This window comes from Urocitellus parryii, chromosome 15 (genome assembly GCF_045843805.1).
Source record: "Urocitellus parryii isolate mUroPar1 chromosome 15, mUroPar1.hap1, whole genome shotgun sequence".
NCBI lineage: Eukaryota > Metazoa > Chordata > Mammalia > Rodentia > Sciuridae > Urocitellus > Urocitellus parryii.
In genome coordinates, this window is record NC_135545.1 from 25,548,038 (window position 1) to 25,562,461 (window position 14,424).

Below are 14,424 nucleotides of genomic sequence, written 5' to 3' on the forward strand. Positions count from 1 at the left end.
CATATCCCAGACTTGTCATTCACTAGCTGTGGGAACCATAGACAAGTTTGTACACTCCTTGTGCCTCTGGACCTCATCAGCAAAATAAGATGATAATAATAATAATAATAATAATAATACATACTTCATAATTTCCTTTGAGAACTGAGTGAGATAATGCCCATAAAGCAATTTATTTGGGGACACTGAAAGTACTATAATTATCATTAGGCGTCACTGAAAAAGAACGAGGAAAATGTATGTGTGCTAACATGAAAAGCTATAACCTAATGAGGTTTTCTATCAGTAAAAACAAATTGCAGAAAAATACATAAAATGTAGTAGAATTTATGTAGACACACATATAATACAACATATTTTCTATGAGTAACTTGCATGTGTGTAGAAGACTTTGAGAAGTCTAAAAAATATATAACAAAAAAAATGAGAAATGATAATGGTGCTAACCTCTATGCATAAGGGAAGAGACCACGTCTAGGGCATCCTCTATATAATTTGTGTGTGTGTGTGTGTGTGTGTGTGTGTGATGGTAGGGATTGCCTCATGTTGGCGAGGCAAGCACTCTAAATCTGACTTATACTGCCAGTTATCTGTATATTTTTTTTTTGTTTTTTTTTCCCAAGGAGAATGTATTCAGTTGAGTTTTCTAAACTAAAAATAAAATGTATAGAAGCAATTCTCAGAATAACAATTCTCACTTGAATAACCAGTTCATTTCCACTTTCAAATGGGCCATTTGCTTTACGTTTCTGTGAAGATGTTTGGGGAAACAGGGCCTTGCAGACAGCTGGTGCTCAGAACAGAGACATGCAGAAAGGAACGGTGGCAGGCCTCAGTGCTGGTCTCCCTTAGTGAGGCAGTTACATGCAAGAGTCAGAGGCCAGGCCACTACATCCTGGACTACATCCAGGCTCTGATGCTTACCAGTCACATGGCCCTGCACACGCTACCCACCCTGCCCCTGACTTGTTTTCCTCCTCTATGACAAGGGGAACAACAAGAGAATCTACCACAAGAGAGGTGTCAGAGAGTGACTCAGCTAATACAAGTTCAGGCCCCGAAACACTGTCTGACTTAGAGTAATTTAGCACTTGTTATGATAACTTTGCCAAGAACTATAAGGGTTAGTGAGGATGGGGCCAGGGTAGGGTTTGGAGATATCATCAAGAAGGATAGAAAAAAAAAGGGAGAAGGGCAGCCTGGACCCTTTAATTGTCAGTCAAGTGCAGGAAGGTAGGACAGCCTTCAAGTTCAAGGTCTAAGAGAAACTAATAATAAATGCGCCATTGACACACAAATCACTATTTGCTTTCTACATGCTTCGCATGTGCTAACTGATTTACTCCTGTGAGACAACAAGCCTTTGAGATTGGTTCTGTCCTACAGTGCCAAGGAGGCTGGACATCTTACCTAAGGACACAGAGCTAATGAAATGGTGAAGAGTGATAAGAGTAGAGATGGTTACAATTAATACCTCATGTTTGTCAGCTTGTGGAGTTTACAGAAAACCTCTACTTGATGAAATGGTTTAATAGATGTTTTTTGGATATCTTGTGTCTAATTCAGATGCTGAGTCTTTTGAGGGATTAAGTGGTGAATCTGAAATGGCTTGTGTCTTTGAAGGGGGCTCATCTTAGTGGGGGCAGCCAGCTTTGTACAAAAAGAACTATAAGGTTTACTGAGGATAGAGTCCAGGGTAGGCTTTGGAGATACCATCAAGAAGGACAGGATATCTAAATTGGGCCTTGAAGGATGAGTGGGATTTTTAAAGACCAGCGGGTGGATATGTCTGACAGATGAGGGAATTGGAGGGGAGTGGAGGTTTGGTCCAGCCTTGATGGAAGGAAAGATGCCAACCAGTAACAAAGACAAGGTCTTGAGAAAAAGGAAAAAGAAGGTTTATGGCTTTGCTAGCAAAGGAGAAACCCAGGGGACTCCTGTCCCAAAGGATGTGATTCTGCCCATCGGCAGGAACAGGGGGCTTTTAAAGAGGTAATTCAGAGGAAATGAGATGAGGGAGGAGAGATCACGAAGGAGAAGATCAGGGGAAAATAGATCAGGAAGACAGGGTTAGGGAAAAGAAGACTGGGAAAAAGAAAACATAGGTAAGTTTCAAAGCCACAAGGGATACAGTCAAAGCATCAAGTGAACCCTTATTACAGGAGGGCTGCCTTTTCTAAAAATCAAAATGCTGATTTAAACATAAAAGTAACTTATGCTCCTCAATTTCAATTGGTGAGCAATAGAAAAATAGGAAAATTGAAGTTAAATTTCCCATGTCCCCTGTGGCAATGGAATCCATGTTGGAGTATCTTCTAGTCTCACCGATGTTTGTGCTAAGTTGTAAGAAGAACAAGAGCAAAGAGTGAAAAGTCAATCAATCAGGCAGGTTTAAGTATTTCACTTTCACACATAAGAATATTAAAACTCAGGTTGCCTATGATTGCTTTTCCCTGGAACCCCCTAAGCTATCAGGCCTCCCCAAACCCCACTCCCAGGTTGGCTTAGGGAATGCACTTTCCAAAGTGCTTCTACAGGGGATTTGTGCCTTTTTAGTTCACCGCTGAATTCCCAGTGCCCAGAACAGAATTTGGCCCAGATAGGCCCCAGTTATTATCTGTTGAATGAACACATAGATCCTTTCCAAATACTCTGAATGCAAGTGGCAGCTTGGATTATCTTTGACTTATTTTCATGACCCCAGAGGCAATTGGGAATGGTTTTAAATATTGAACCTAAGAATTATTTTCATTTATCTCTTCTGCCTCCCCTAACTCCCATTCCTCCCTCCTTTGTCCCCAGGCAGCGTTTGCAGGAGGGGAAGGGAAGTCCGCATCCCCAGTCACTTACCTCTCCTGAGGTGATGTGTGTTAGAGACTTCAACTGGAGGAGTCTCTGGAAGGCAAAGGAGGAAATGGCTGTTCGAATCCTGATGCCTGTATGCTGGTTGACGATCCAAACTGAGCACAGACTCAGAGACTTCAAAGACTCCGTGAGAAAAAGGGCAAAGCAGAGGCCCACTCCATGGACAATATTCCCTGATCGGTCTTGAGAATATTCTAGGATCTTTGGTATAACCAGCAACTAAAAGGAAATAGGAGTTGGGATCATTTGGACCTCCCGATCCTTTCAGGCACCTGTTTCATACTTACTTCCTGAAAGAAGGATGGGGAGGTCAAGGTTGAGGTCGGGGATTTGCTGAAGGATCAAAATGGACTCAGGCATAATCCTACCCTCAAGAAGGGCAAAGTTCAGTTGGAGAAGACTTTGAGAATTCTACTGACCCAGATCTGAATCCCCCAGCTCTGCCACCTTGGAGCTGGTCCAGAAAGGAAACAGGGGACATGCACACACATATACACATGTGCACACACACACATGTGCACACATACACACATACACACACACACACACACAGGGTATTTTAGAAGTTAATAAAGTGACTATTTACAAAGGCATGGGCAGAATTTAGGAACTCCGAGAAAGAATGGTGGACTACTACTGGGCTAGAGACAGCAGGAAACTGCTTCTTCTCTAGAGGTAAAGGGCGAGGGCAGGGTGCAGTTAATGGGCCCAGCAGAGAGGAACATGAAAAGAGGGCACCTGACAGGACCTCGGGTCATGAGGAGAGGTGGCCCACCCTCTCTTCTCCCTTCTAGCCTCCTATGAGTTATTGATCAAGCCCAACCCAATGCCAGAGAAAAGGGGTGCCCCTTTGATGACCCATATAGATCCCACACCCAGAGCACAGGGTAAGGTAGAAAATGGTGGCAAGTGGGTCTAGAGGAACAAATGGAAAACACCTGGCCTGCGAACTAGCCACAGGTCAGCGGTCTCATTGGTGTCATCAGCTGTTTCTTCCTGACCACCAGTAGAAGTGTCTCGGTTTTCTTCTGGGGACACTCATTGACCCCATTGCTTGCAGTCTGGACTAGACTGTCCATCAAAGTGCTCCACCCTCTGGCCAACCCCTGTGCATGTGACCCTAGCCAACCAGTCAGACCCTTTCTCTGAAAGGAGCATCTTGGACTGAGGAACTAGAGGACCGGGAATAGAGCCCATTCATCCCAACCACAGAACCCCGAAGACACCATTAGTTCCCACTCCCTATGTTCCCAGAGCTGTTCAGGCATTTCTCAAAGCAGCAAAACCATACTGAACCAGACCTCGTTCTAAGTGCATTACACCTTTATCTCATTTAATGTCACACTATGAGGCCAGTGACATTGTGCTTTGCATTCACACGAGCGGGTATTATGGGGGTTCTATGAGGAAAACCAGAGTCTGAAAGGGTAATTAAACTGTCCAGAATCACCCAGAAATTCAGAGACAAAGTTTGAACCTAAGCAATGGCTACAGAGTTTGCACAGATAACCACCGTGCTCTCCTGCCCTCCAAAGGTCTTCATTTTCTGGATGCAGCTAACAGACAAAAACATCCCCAACTCCTGGCATGGACTTGAACATGTCCCTTGTTCCATTTTTAATCACTAAAGCCTTGTCCCAAAACCTCACCAAGTCTGCACTTACTGGACCTAATATACTCGTCACACAGAAGCAGCAGCCCAGAAGAACACCAAAAATAATCCTTGTTCTTTGAAACCGCAGTATCACTCGAAGCATAGAGGCTTTTTCAATCCCACGCCTGGAGACCTCTTCATCCCAAAGGCAATGAAACCTTGAAAAGAGGGAAATTGAGACAAGTGAAATCTCTTTGCATGTGTCACTCAATTATTCTGGATCTTGCAAGCTAATAGCTTTACTGCAAATTTTTTTTTCTCTCTCTCTCTCTACACACACACACACACACACACACACACACACACACACCTCCTTCTCTCAGTGGTTGTTGTTGTTTGGGGTACTAGGGATTGAACCCAAGGATGCTTTATTACTGAGCTACATCCCCAGTCCTTTTTATTTTGAGACAGGGTCTCTATAATTCACTTAGGGCCTCGCTAAGCTGCTGAGGCTTAATTGAATTTGGGATCTTCCTGCCTCAGCCTCCAGAGTGGCTGGGATTACAGATCTGGACCACTGAGCCTGGTGAACTTTTCAAACATAACAAAAACAGAGAGAGCAAAATAGGGAATCTGCCAAGTACTCATCCTTCATCATTAGGATTATCGACACTTTGATATTTTTGCTTCATCTTTCTTCCCCTCTAATTTTTCTTGAGTATTTAAAGCAAATCTCAAACATCATATCTCTTCATGGAGAAATACTTCAATATGTATCTCTTCCAGATAAGACTTTTTAAAAAAATCACCATAAACATAATAACAATAATTCCTTAATGTTATTTAATCCCTTGTCTATTTTCAAATTTCCCTAATTATTTCAAAAATACATTTTTATAGCTAGTGTGTCTGAGTCAAGATCCAAACAGGGTTCACACCTTGCATTTAAAGAACAAATCTGATTGGCCTCTTTTTAAAAAGTCCCCCAAAGGGTGTCCCAGCATTGGATCAGCCAAATGAAGTGTGTCCTTATTTTAATATTCCTGGATAACAATGCCTTAGATGTTTGTGTTACACCAACAAAAATAGGAAAAAAAAACACCTTTTTGAGGTTTAACCATTCATCCACATCTTCAGTCCTTTTTATTTTTTGTTTTGCTAAGTTGCTTAGGACCTTGTATTTTTCTGAGGCTGGACTTGAACTTGTGATCCTCCTGCCTCAGCCTCCTGAGTTGCTGGGATTACAGGTGGGTGTGGCTGTGCTTAGCCCCCAAAACATTTTTCTTTGGAGAAAAATTGGATATACATTTCAAAAATGCACCAAAGAACTTATGAAAAAAATTAAACATGTTGCCTTTCTCATAGTTTTTTTTTGTTGTTGTTGTTTTGGATTATATTTGAGGCAGGGGCATAGTTGCTGTGGCACTGAGGGCTTCCAGAAGGCTTCATCTGGCTCTAGGATGCTTCACGTATATTTACAATCCAGTCTGTTGGCTGCTTTGCCATGTGGCACCTGACCTTTTAACATGCTGGCTCCCACTCCCATGTGTCTGACTCCACTGCCTGAGAAGCTCAGCTACCACCATATAAGATGAGAACATCAAGGACGATGCCAAAGGACTTCCTGTGTTCCCTGAAGCTTCAGCTCTGGGTATTTTAGAAGTTAATAAAGTGACTATTTACAAAGGTGTGGGCAGAACTTAGGAACTGCAAGAAGGGATGGTGGACACAGAGAGTAAAGAAATAAGATAGGCAGAATTTGTGGAGTAAAAGTGGATAGAAGTGATCAGATCTTGTATGTACAACCTGGTGGACAGAATGGCCTCCCTTTCAGGGTCACTCTTTGTTACCAGAGTTCAACAGCTGGTTCTTAGCCCTGTCCAGACTCTCACCAAGTCTCAAGGCAAACAGTTCTAGCCCTCTCTACCCCCCTCCTCTAGCCATGGGCGCATATGCCTAGCCTAAAACCCAACAGGAACAAACACCTTGAGGATCCTTCTGCCCTGCTTTTCTTTACCTGCAGTCAAAATTCCAGCTTTCCCTCCTGAGTTATGATCAACCCTATCCTATATCCACCAATGGATGAGTCAGATGAGCTGGGCTCTAGCTCAGCAAAGCAAAAAATGTTCCCGTTGACACTTGTACGTACTAGAGGGTTTTTGCTTACAGATGAGATTGCTAGGGCTGAATCACAGAGCCTCTTCTCCTTATTCCCACCCCTACATGTACACAATCCACAGAGATGATGAGCTCCAGAGTTGGTTCTACTTTGACTAAATACATCCAAGTTTTTCATAACCTGCCCACAGCTCTCCTAGCAACTCTTCCAGTTTCTGGCAATGATCACCAGACTCCATGTCAAAAGACTCAGTCTCAAATTTTTTTTTTTTTTTTAATGTTTATACCTATTTTAATAAGTTGTCAGTTAAAAGCAATCAAAACAAGATTAACATTAATTTCCTATCAAGCATACCTGGAAATCTCACACTTTCACTGATGTACAAACAACCTTTTGAGTACTAGACAATGTAATTATAGAAAATATATTGCAATTTTTAAGACATACTTCATTAAGACACACTTCATTGATAAATACCAAATAATAATAGTAATAATTAAAATGGAGGTGATGAGGGATAAAACCTTCCACCTATCCAAAGAATGAGTATCTTACCAAAAGTCACACTGTAGTGTGTAGTACAATATAAAGCACCAAGGAGTTAATTAGAGGAGAAGAATAGAAAGCAACTGACATCATATCAAATAAAAATTGTATTGGAGAATAAAAGACAGCAGTGTCTATGGCAGATCTTAATTCCTAATCAAGACCACCAGCACCACCACTGTCCTAAAACTGTTATTTTGATACTGTTATTTTGGGACTGGATTGAACCCAGGGTACTCTACCACTGAGCTATATCCTCTTTTTATCTTGAGACAGGGTCTCAGTTAATTGTGGAGTCAGTCTCAAATTTTATCTCCTCCATTCATTAGATATATGACTCTAGAAACATCATTTCACTTAACTCTCATCTTCTTCATCTGTAAAACGGGGAAAGTAGTATTTATCATATTTATTTCATAATTATTGTGAGGTCAAACAACATAATTGATGGGGATCGGCTCTGTAATTAGAGAACAATAAAGCGTATCAAGAGTTATTGTGGTGATGAAAATGGTAATACTACTACTACTACTGCTGTTGCTGCTGATGGTGGAGGTGATCATGATGGTTGATAGTTTGTCAGAAAATCTTCCTAAAAGCCCAAACAGTTGTTCTAAAGCATTAGGGAAGATGGACCCAGAACTCTGCCTGTGAAATAGTGAATATACAGAAAGAAAACCCTTACATCCTTAAAGGTATAAATGCACAGATAATTTTTTTTTCAAATAAACATCCCAAAATGGAGTAACTGCAAAAGTATTGGTGGACAGACATAGAGAGTAAAGGAATAAGAAACGCAGAATTTGTGGAGTAAAAGTGGATAGAAGTACTCAGATCTTGTATTCACAATTGTCATGGAAGAAGCAAACTACAATGTAAGTGGATGCCTATTATGTATTAGGCATTTTCCTAGATACTTTATTATTATTTTTATTTATTTATTTTAGTTGTAGATGGGCACACACATTTATTTATTTATATGTGGTGCTGGAGATTGAACCCAGTGCCTCACACATGCTAGGCCAATGTTCTACCACTGAGCCACAACCCCAGCCCTATTATTGTTCTTAATTACTATTATTACTTTCTGTTACTGGGGGTCAAAACCAGGGCCTCACATATGCTAGGCAAGTACTCTACCACTGAGCTACACACCTAGCTCCTAGACACTTTAAACTGAGTTCACCACCTCTTCTGAATTTTTAGATAGTCCTAAGGAGGTACAAGAGATAATTTTATAGCCCACTATTTTATTCATAAAAACACAGGGACCAGAAAGGGCCACTTGTCTAACATCATGGTAAAAGGTGAGATGGTGACCAATATCTAGCATTATCCAAGAAGTATTCCCGGGCATCTTTTTGTTTGCTTGTTTTTACTAAGTCTGAGAAGTCATGGGCCAAAATTGAGCCAGTTACTATATTATAGGTTTTCTAGTTGCCTCAGATATACTATTCGCTTTGTTAACCCTGAAACCAGGCTGGAATATACAACATTTTACAAACTCTCCTGACCCCTGAAAAAATAAAGGCCACTTGTTGATGAAAAAATTCAATACTTCAGGGAAGCCCCTCTGAAGCTACAATTTCCTGGAACACAAATGGAAGCTTCCATTGTCTACCTGGTATGTCTCATAAAGGAACTAGAGGTAGGAACATGAGTACAGGACATTTTAAATCAATTACTCATTTTTTCTCCATTTGAGCTTCATATTACCTTATGGGTAATATAGGAAGTATGATCACATGACTAGTTAGTGTTTGGCTAACTAGTGAGGATCAGGAGATTGGGCCACTTACCCCAAATTTAAGTTCCACTGTTCAATACCTGATCTGATCCAGAAGAAACCATCAAAAAGGACCAGGGCCAGGTGCAGAGGTGTACACCTGTAATCCCAGTGACTTGGAAAGCTGAGGCAGGGGGATTGCAAGTTCAAGGCCCACCTCAGAAATTTAGCCCTGAGCAACTTAGCAAGTCCTTCTCTCTAAATAAAAGGTATTAAAAAAATGAAAAAGGAGAAAGAAGCTGAGTCTAGAAATGGCAATTTCTATTTTTCTTAGGATCATGAGCCTTTTCACAAATCTCATAAAAGATGTAGATTTTTGCTCCAGAAAAAAAATCTCCAAAGTATGCAAATCATTTCAGGAGATTCCCGAGACCTGGATTAAGATCCGTCCACCCAGCATGAGGCCTCTTGCTATAAAGGAAGAACCAAATTGTCTGAGGATGGAGCTACCTACCACCTTTATGCACCTCAGATCACTCACTATCCCACCAAAAGATGGGTTTACCCATAAAGTGATGCGTTACCTTTTGACATTTTGGGCTGAGGCATCGTGGACGGACAGCAGAGGGATGGAGTTCTCGTCTAAGCGATTCTGTAAACCCTTGATCATGAGTGGGGTGAGCCATGACAGTGTGAGGTAGGAGAACAGGCCCGCATCATCCATCGGGTGAGGGGCAGGAAACCTAACGGGGAGGTTATAGAGGAGAAAAATGAAATTAAACACAAGATTTTGAAAGCATGAATTATAACTATGTAAAAACTACAATGTGGTCTTCCAGATGCACACACAATATTTTTTCATGACTATTATTTGTAAGTTAAAAACCAGAAAAAAATTCCCATTAATAGAGCAATTATTTAAGAAGAAAGGGAGAAACTAGGCTATCCCCATACGTGGAACATAGTAGAGAATTTTTTTTTTAAAAAAAAGAGTTTATATATTTATATATATGACATGGAAAAACTTCCAAGTATCTTAAGTAAGAAAAAAAAAGGCCACTTGGTGATGAAAAAATTCAGTACTTTTAAAAAATTATATAAAAAAGAAGAAGAAAAGAGGGAAAACACACCAAACAATATGTACAGTTGTATCAAATCTTTTTGGAAAAGGGATTGGAATTGGCAAAGGGAAAAGATTCTCATTGTTCAGATTTTGTACAGATCTTTTACAAAAATAATAAAGTAGAATAAAAAACAAACAATTCTTGTCTCTGAGAATGACTCAAATATAGACAAAAATTATTGGATTAAGAATGTTGGGACTGTGTGTAATTTTTTCTTTTATTTTCAAAATTGCTTCTAATGTTATGTGTTTCAACATGAAGAAAAGTTGATTCAAAAAAATATTTGGGGATAAAGATAAGAAGATGAAAATGATAAACTCATGAAATTTGGGGGTGGGGAGCACTGTGGCCTCTTTTCTCCACTCTCTGGCCCGTTATACCCTCACAGCCAGCCCACCAGGGCTGTGCATTCTGGACAAGGTTAATCTCACCTTTGCCCAAGATGTTAGAGAAAGGCAGGAGGGAAGAAGTAGTGGTATCATCAGGTATGTGGGGCCATCTGTGACTGCCCAAGGCAGGGCAAGAATCTGTGAGCTAGTGCCAGTATTCCAAAGGCCCAACAGAAACAATGTTTATCTAAGAGGTGAACTCCAGAACACTTGGAAGAATTGAGAGCCTGAACTTTGCTCTTGGCGGAGATTATCAACTCAGTGTGGTAATAATGTGGCTGGTGCTGATTAGAAGCTTGGATTGTTTAAAAAATGGGGAAACAAATGTAGTTTGTTTTCAAGTGCCTCCCTGCATTGGGGATTGAACCCAGGGCCTCGTGCATGCTATACAAAACCACATCCCCAGCCCAGAAAATGCAGTTTGTTGATAGATAAACTCTTAGAAAATGTGTTGGAGAGAGAATCATAAATACAAAAGGGACTCTTGGTAATAAAATGCTAGAGAATCAGACTAGAAGAGTTTTAAGGTCCTATCAAAAAATGATGAATAAATGGATATGTACATGCTGTGAGGAGTGTGATTCTGTAGTGTGATTCTGAAAGCAAGACTATATCAAGACAGAGAGCAAGCTGGAGATGGTGATTTAAGGGAGAAGGATAAATTGAATTTCTTGGAGTCTTAGATTTAAGGTTAATATCATAGGGCTTTGAGCCCTTCCCACAGCCCCCCTCTACCCTTACAATGAAGACCAGAATCCTAAGGTGGCCTGCGGAGCCCCACATGGTCCTCTGGCATCTACCTGCCTGTGCAGCCTCATCTCATGCCATGTCCATCGTCCCGCACTCTAACTACACTGGCCTCCTTCTCAGTTCCAGGGCACATCCTTCTGTATTCCTTTCACCTTAAGACAAGGCCTGTACATAGGTTGCGCCCCCTGCCCATATTATTCTTCCCTTACTCTGGTCTAGTAAATTCTTGTTCACCCTCCAGGCCCCAGCTTAAGTCACTCAACCTCTCAAGCTGTCATCTGTCATACGTCTCCGTGGCAGCTTCCTCGATCAGCTTGGAGTCACACATCTACTTAGGAGTCAACTTGCTCACTGTCTTTCTCCCCCATGTGGTGGCAAAGGTCACGTCCGTCTTGCTCCCACTTCACTGCTCCCCTGTGGTCTAGCATGATGCCTGGCACGGGTGGGTGCTCAGAGATCCTTGTCTAATGATTGAACATGTGGGAAGCCTGTGCTTTCCTGGTGCGCCTCAGGCTGCTCTGCAAGTATGGGTTGAGTGACATGATGGTGTAGGGACAGGGTTCTGTAACCTGGGGTAGGAAGTAAGGGTTGAGGACCATCACCCTGGTGGCTTCTGCCCTTCCCTCCCTCCCAGGACTCACGTTGGCTGGGGTCGGAAGGCAATCGTGGTTCTCCAGGCAGCCTGGTACTGCTCCCAAGGGAGGACATCCACCGCCCCTCGGGCCTCAGGCTTCCTTTCCTGCTGGCTCCCAGGGCCATCTTGGAGAGTGTCAGTTTTCTTAGGAAAGAAAAAAATAAAAGGGCATCAGTTTCAGATCTCATGAATGCTGTCCTAAGGGAGGGTTAAATCAGCTGCCTGCGGAGCGGTGGATCTTTCTGCATCTAGCTCCCTAAAGAAAGGCATCCAGGCAGGGAAAGAGCCCTGGGCTGAGAGACAGGACCACCAGATGCCAGCCCTGCCCCTGCTCCACCTTCTCTGGGCAGGCCACTCCACTTTCTTGGATTTTTATCTGTCAACAAAGAATATGGACAGGAATAAAGGGTATGATAGTTACCCACAGAATGAAAAAACTATATCTGTACTGAATATGTACAGACCTATTTCACGTTATTATTCTCTAGACAATAGAATGGTAACAACCATTTGTATAGCACTCACATTGTATAGTAACCCAGAGAAGTATATATAATCTAGAGATGATTGAAAGTATACAGGAGGAGCTGGGTACAGTGGCACTTGCCTGTAACCCCAGCAACACTGCAGGCTGAGGGAGAAGGCCAGCTTCAGCAACTTAGTGGGACCCCAAACCACTTAGCAAAAATCTGTCTCAAAATGAAAAATAAAATAAAAAGGACTGGGGATGTAGCTCAGTGGTAGAGTGCCCTGGGTTCAATCTAGTACCAAAAAATAAATAAAAATGAACCAAGCTATTGATTGAAAAAAAGATCCAGGATAGTAGTTATGTCAGTTAGGGAAAGTTGGAAAATGAGATACAGGGGAAAACCCATAGATGCACATGATTGTCAAGGTTCGAAATGGTTTTACAGCTGCTTACTCTATTAATTGTAAGTAAATACATAAAAAAATAGGTAGTAGATGATTGACAGATACATACAGGGGTCATATAGGTAGCTGGGGAGGTAGGTATATAGATAGACAGCTAGAAGTACACATGAACCATGAAGGTATGGAATGACCAAGGATAATGATTTATCTATTGTGGAAGCCTAAGGTCCTTTGAAAAACTCAAAGGCAAATAAATAAGGCACAAAATTTTCTGACCTAATTTATGATCCTTGAGCATAGGCTGTCAACTCACTTTCCTAGTATTTTGATATCAGGATAATCTACTTACATAGCCAAGTCCTGAAACCACATCGTCACTTATGTCAAAGCCAAGATTCACAGGGCCACCAGAAGAGTTGGGAACCCAGTATGTCCTCCTCCTGGTCATTTTCAGTTGTTCTCCCAATTCTTTGTTTCCCAGAATCAGAATCTGAAAAGGCAATTGGTAGGAGCAGCTTAGATATAGCTTTGAGCGGTCACAGGGAGGGGCATGATCCTATTGAGGACATTTGGACCTTGCAATAGTCATTGTCATTGTGCTTGCCAGGGATGCGCTTGGTCCTTCTCTCTTGACATCTACTCGGACCTCAGTTGCCGATCACTTAGGGAAACTCTAACCACTTTCTCCACCTTGCTCCCAATCCTGTACCCTTGGGCCAGATCAATCACCTCTGATCAATCAAAGGCCTGCTCATGACACCATGTTTCTTGCCTTTTCACAGTCTCTTCTTGGACATTTGTTTGAATCATAATTTGTTCAGAATTTCTCACAATCCACAGTGAACCTCACCAGGACAGGGGCACATCTACTTTGCTCATTACTGAATCCCTAGGGCTTCACTCATGCTGGGGGGATAGCAAGTGCTCCATAAATAAATGATGAACAGAAGGAGAAACAAATGAAAGAAACATCATTTTGTCAAAGCATTAAATAAACAACGACTATGTATTTAATTTTTGCTTTTCTGAGTATGGGACTCAATCTCTGGTTGACCCAATGGAAGGAGTGATAATTAGGAATATTTCCTAAGACATAGAAAGACAAAAAGGTATACATCGGGGCCAGAGTCATTAGAGTACAACCTGTACAATACAGGACCCCTAAGTTAGAAAGGCCTCAAAGTTGGCTTAATACTCTGAAATTGCCATCTTGAAATTCTTAATAAATTTGAAAAGGGAGTCCCATTTCTTCATTTTGCACTGGGCCCCCACAAATGCTATGGTTGGCCTGGTGTTCAGATGCAGCTCTTGACATTTAAATATTGAATTGTGCTTCAACTAAATAGATTACAACTCACCCATTGTTTTGGAAGAAGATTCTTTAAATTCCTTTACCCAACTCCTCTATCCCACTGCCTCTTACAAATCAGAAACAAATTTGGTAGACTCACCTTCTAGAATTCTTCTATAGACCACACAAGATAGATTTCCCAGCTATGGAATTATGAGATGCACATGTGAAGTAATGATAGAATGTGGACCCTTCAGTGACAATGGAAAATAGAAAGGAGAGAAGATGTGTTAGGTAAGAGAATGCCGTATACATTGTTTAAACTCTGAGAAGAGGCCAATTTTCTGGCTGCAATAAACCAGCCTAGGACACATTAAAGTAAAATTGACAAGATTCAATAGCATGAGACCCTCGGGTAGGGTCATCCTGTACTGCTGTGTTCACACACAAAGATTCCCACTGGAGATAAAGGGTGGAGGATGGAGGCAGCACAAAACCCAAATTGCAAGTCAT

The 14,424-nt window shown here is 41.6% G+C and overlaps 1 protein-coding gene across 1 annotated transcript in view; it reads right to left on the reverse strand.

The window, feature by feature from the left end:
* The window catches only part of Abcc11 (ATP binding cassette subfamily C member 11), a 64,606-nt gene extending 50,475 nt beyond the window's left edge, over positions 1-14,131 (reverse strand). The window contains exons 1-6 of the mRNA XM_026406874.2: positions 14,072-14,131; positions 12,970-13,110; positions 11,755-11,891; positions 9,435-9,593; positions 4,530-4,677; positions 2,851-3,084 (exon numbers count right to left, since the gene is read on the reverse strand). Of these exons, the coding sequence (XP_026262659.2) occupies positions 2,851-3,084; positions 4,530-4,677; positions 9,435-9,593; positions 11,755-11,891; positions 12,970-13,068 (777 nt within the window). The 5' untranslated portion in view covers positions 13,069-13,110; positions 14,072-14,131. The remainder of the gene's footprint in view (positions 1-2,850; positions 3,085-4,529; positions 4,678-9,434; positions 9,594-11,754; positions 11,892-12,969; positions 13,111-14,071) is intronic.
* Positions 14,132-14,424: the final 293 nt, after the last annotated feature.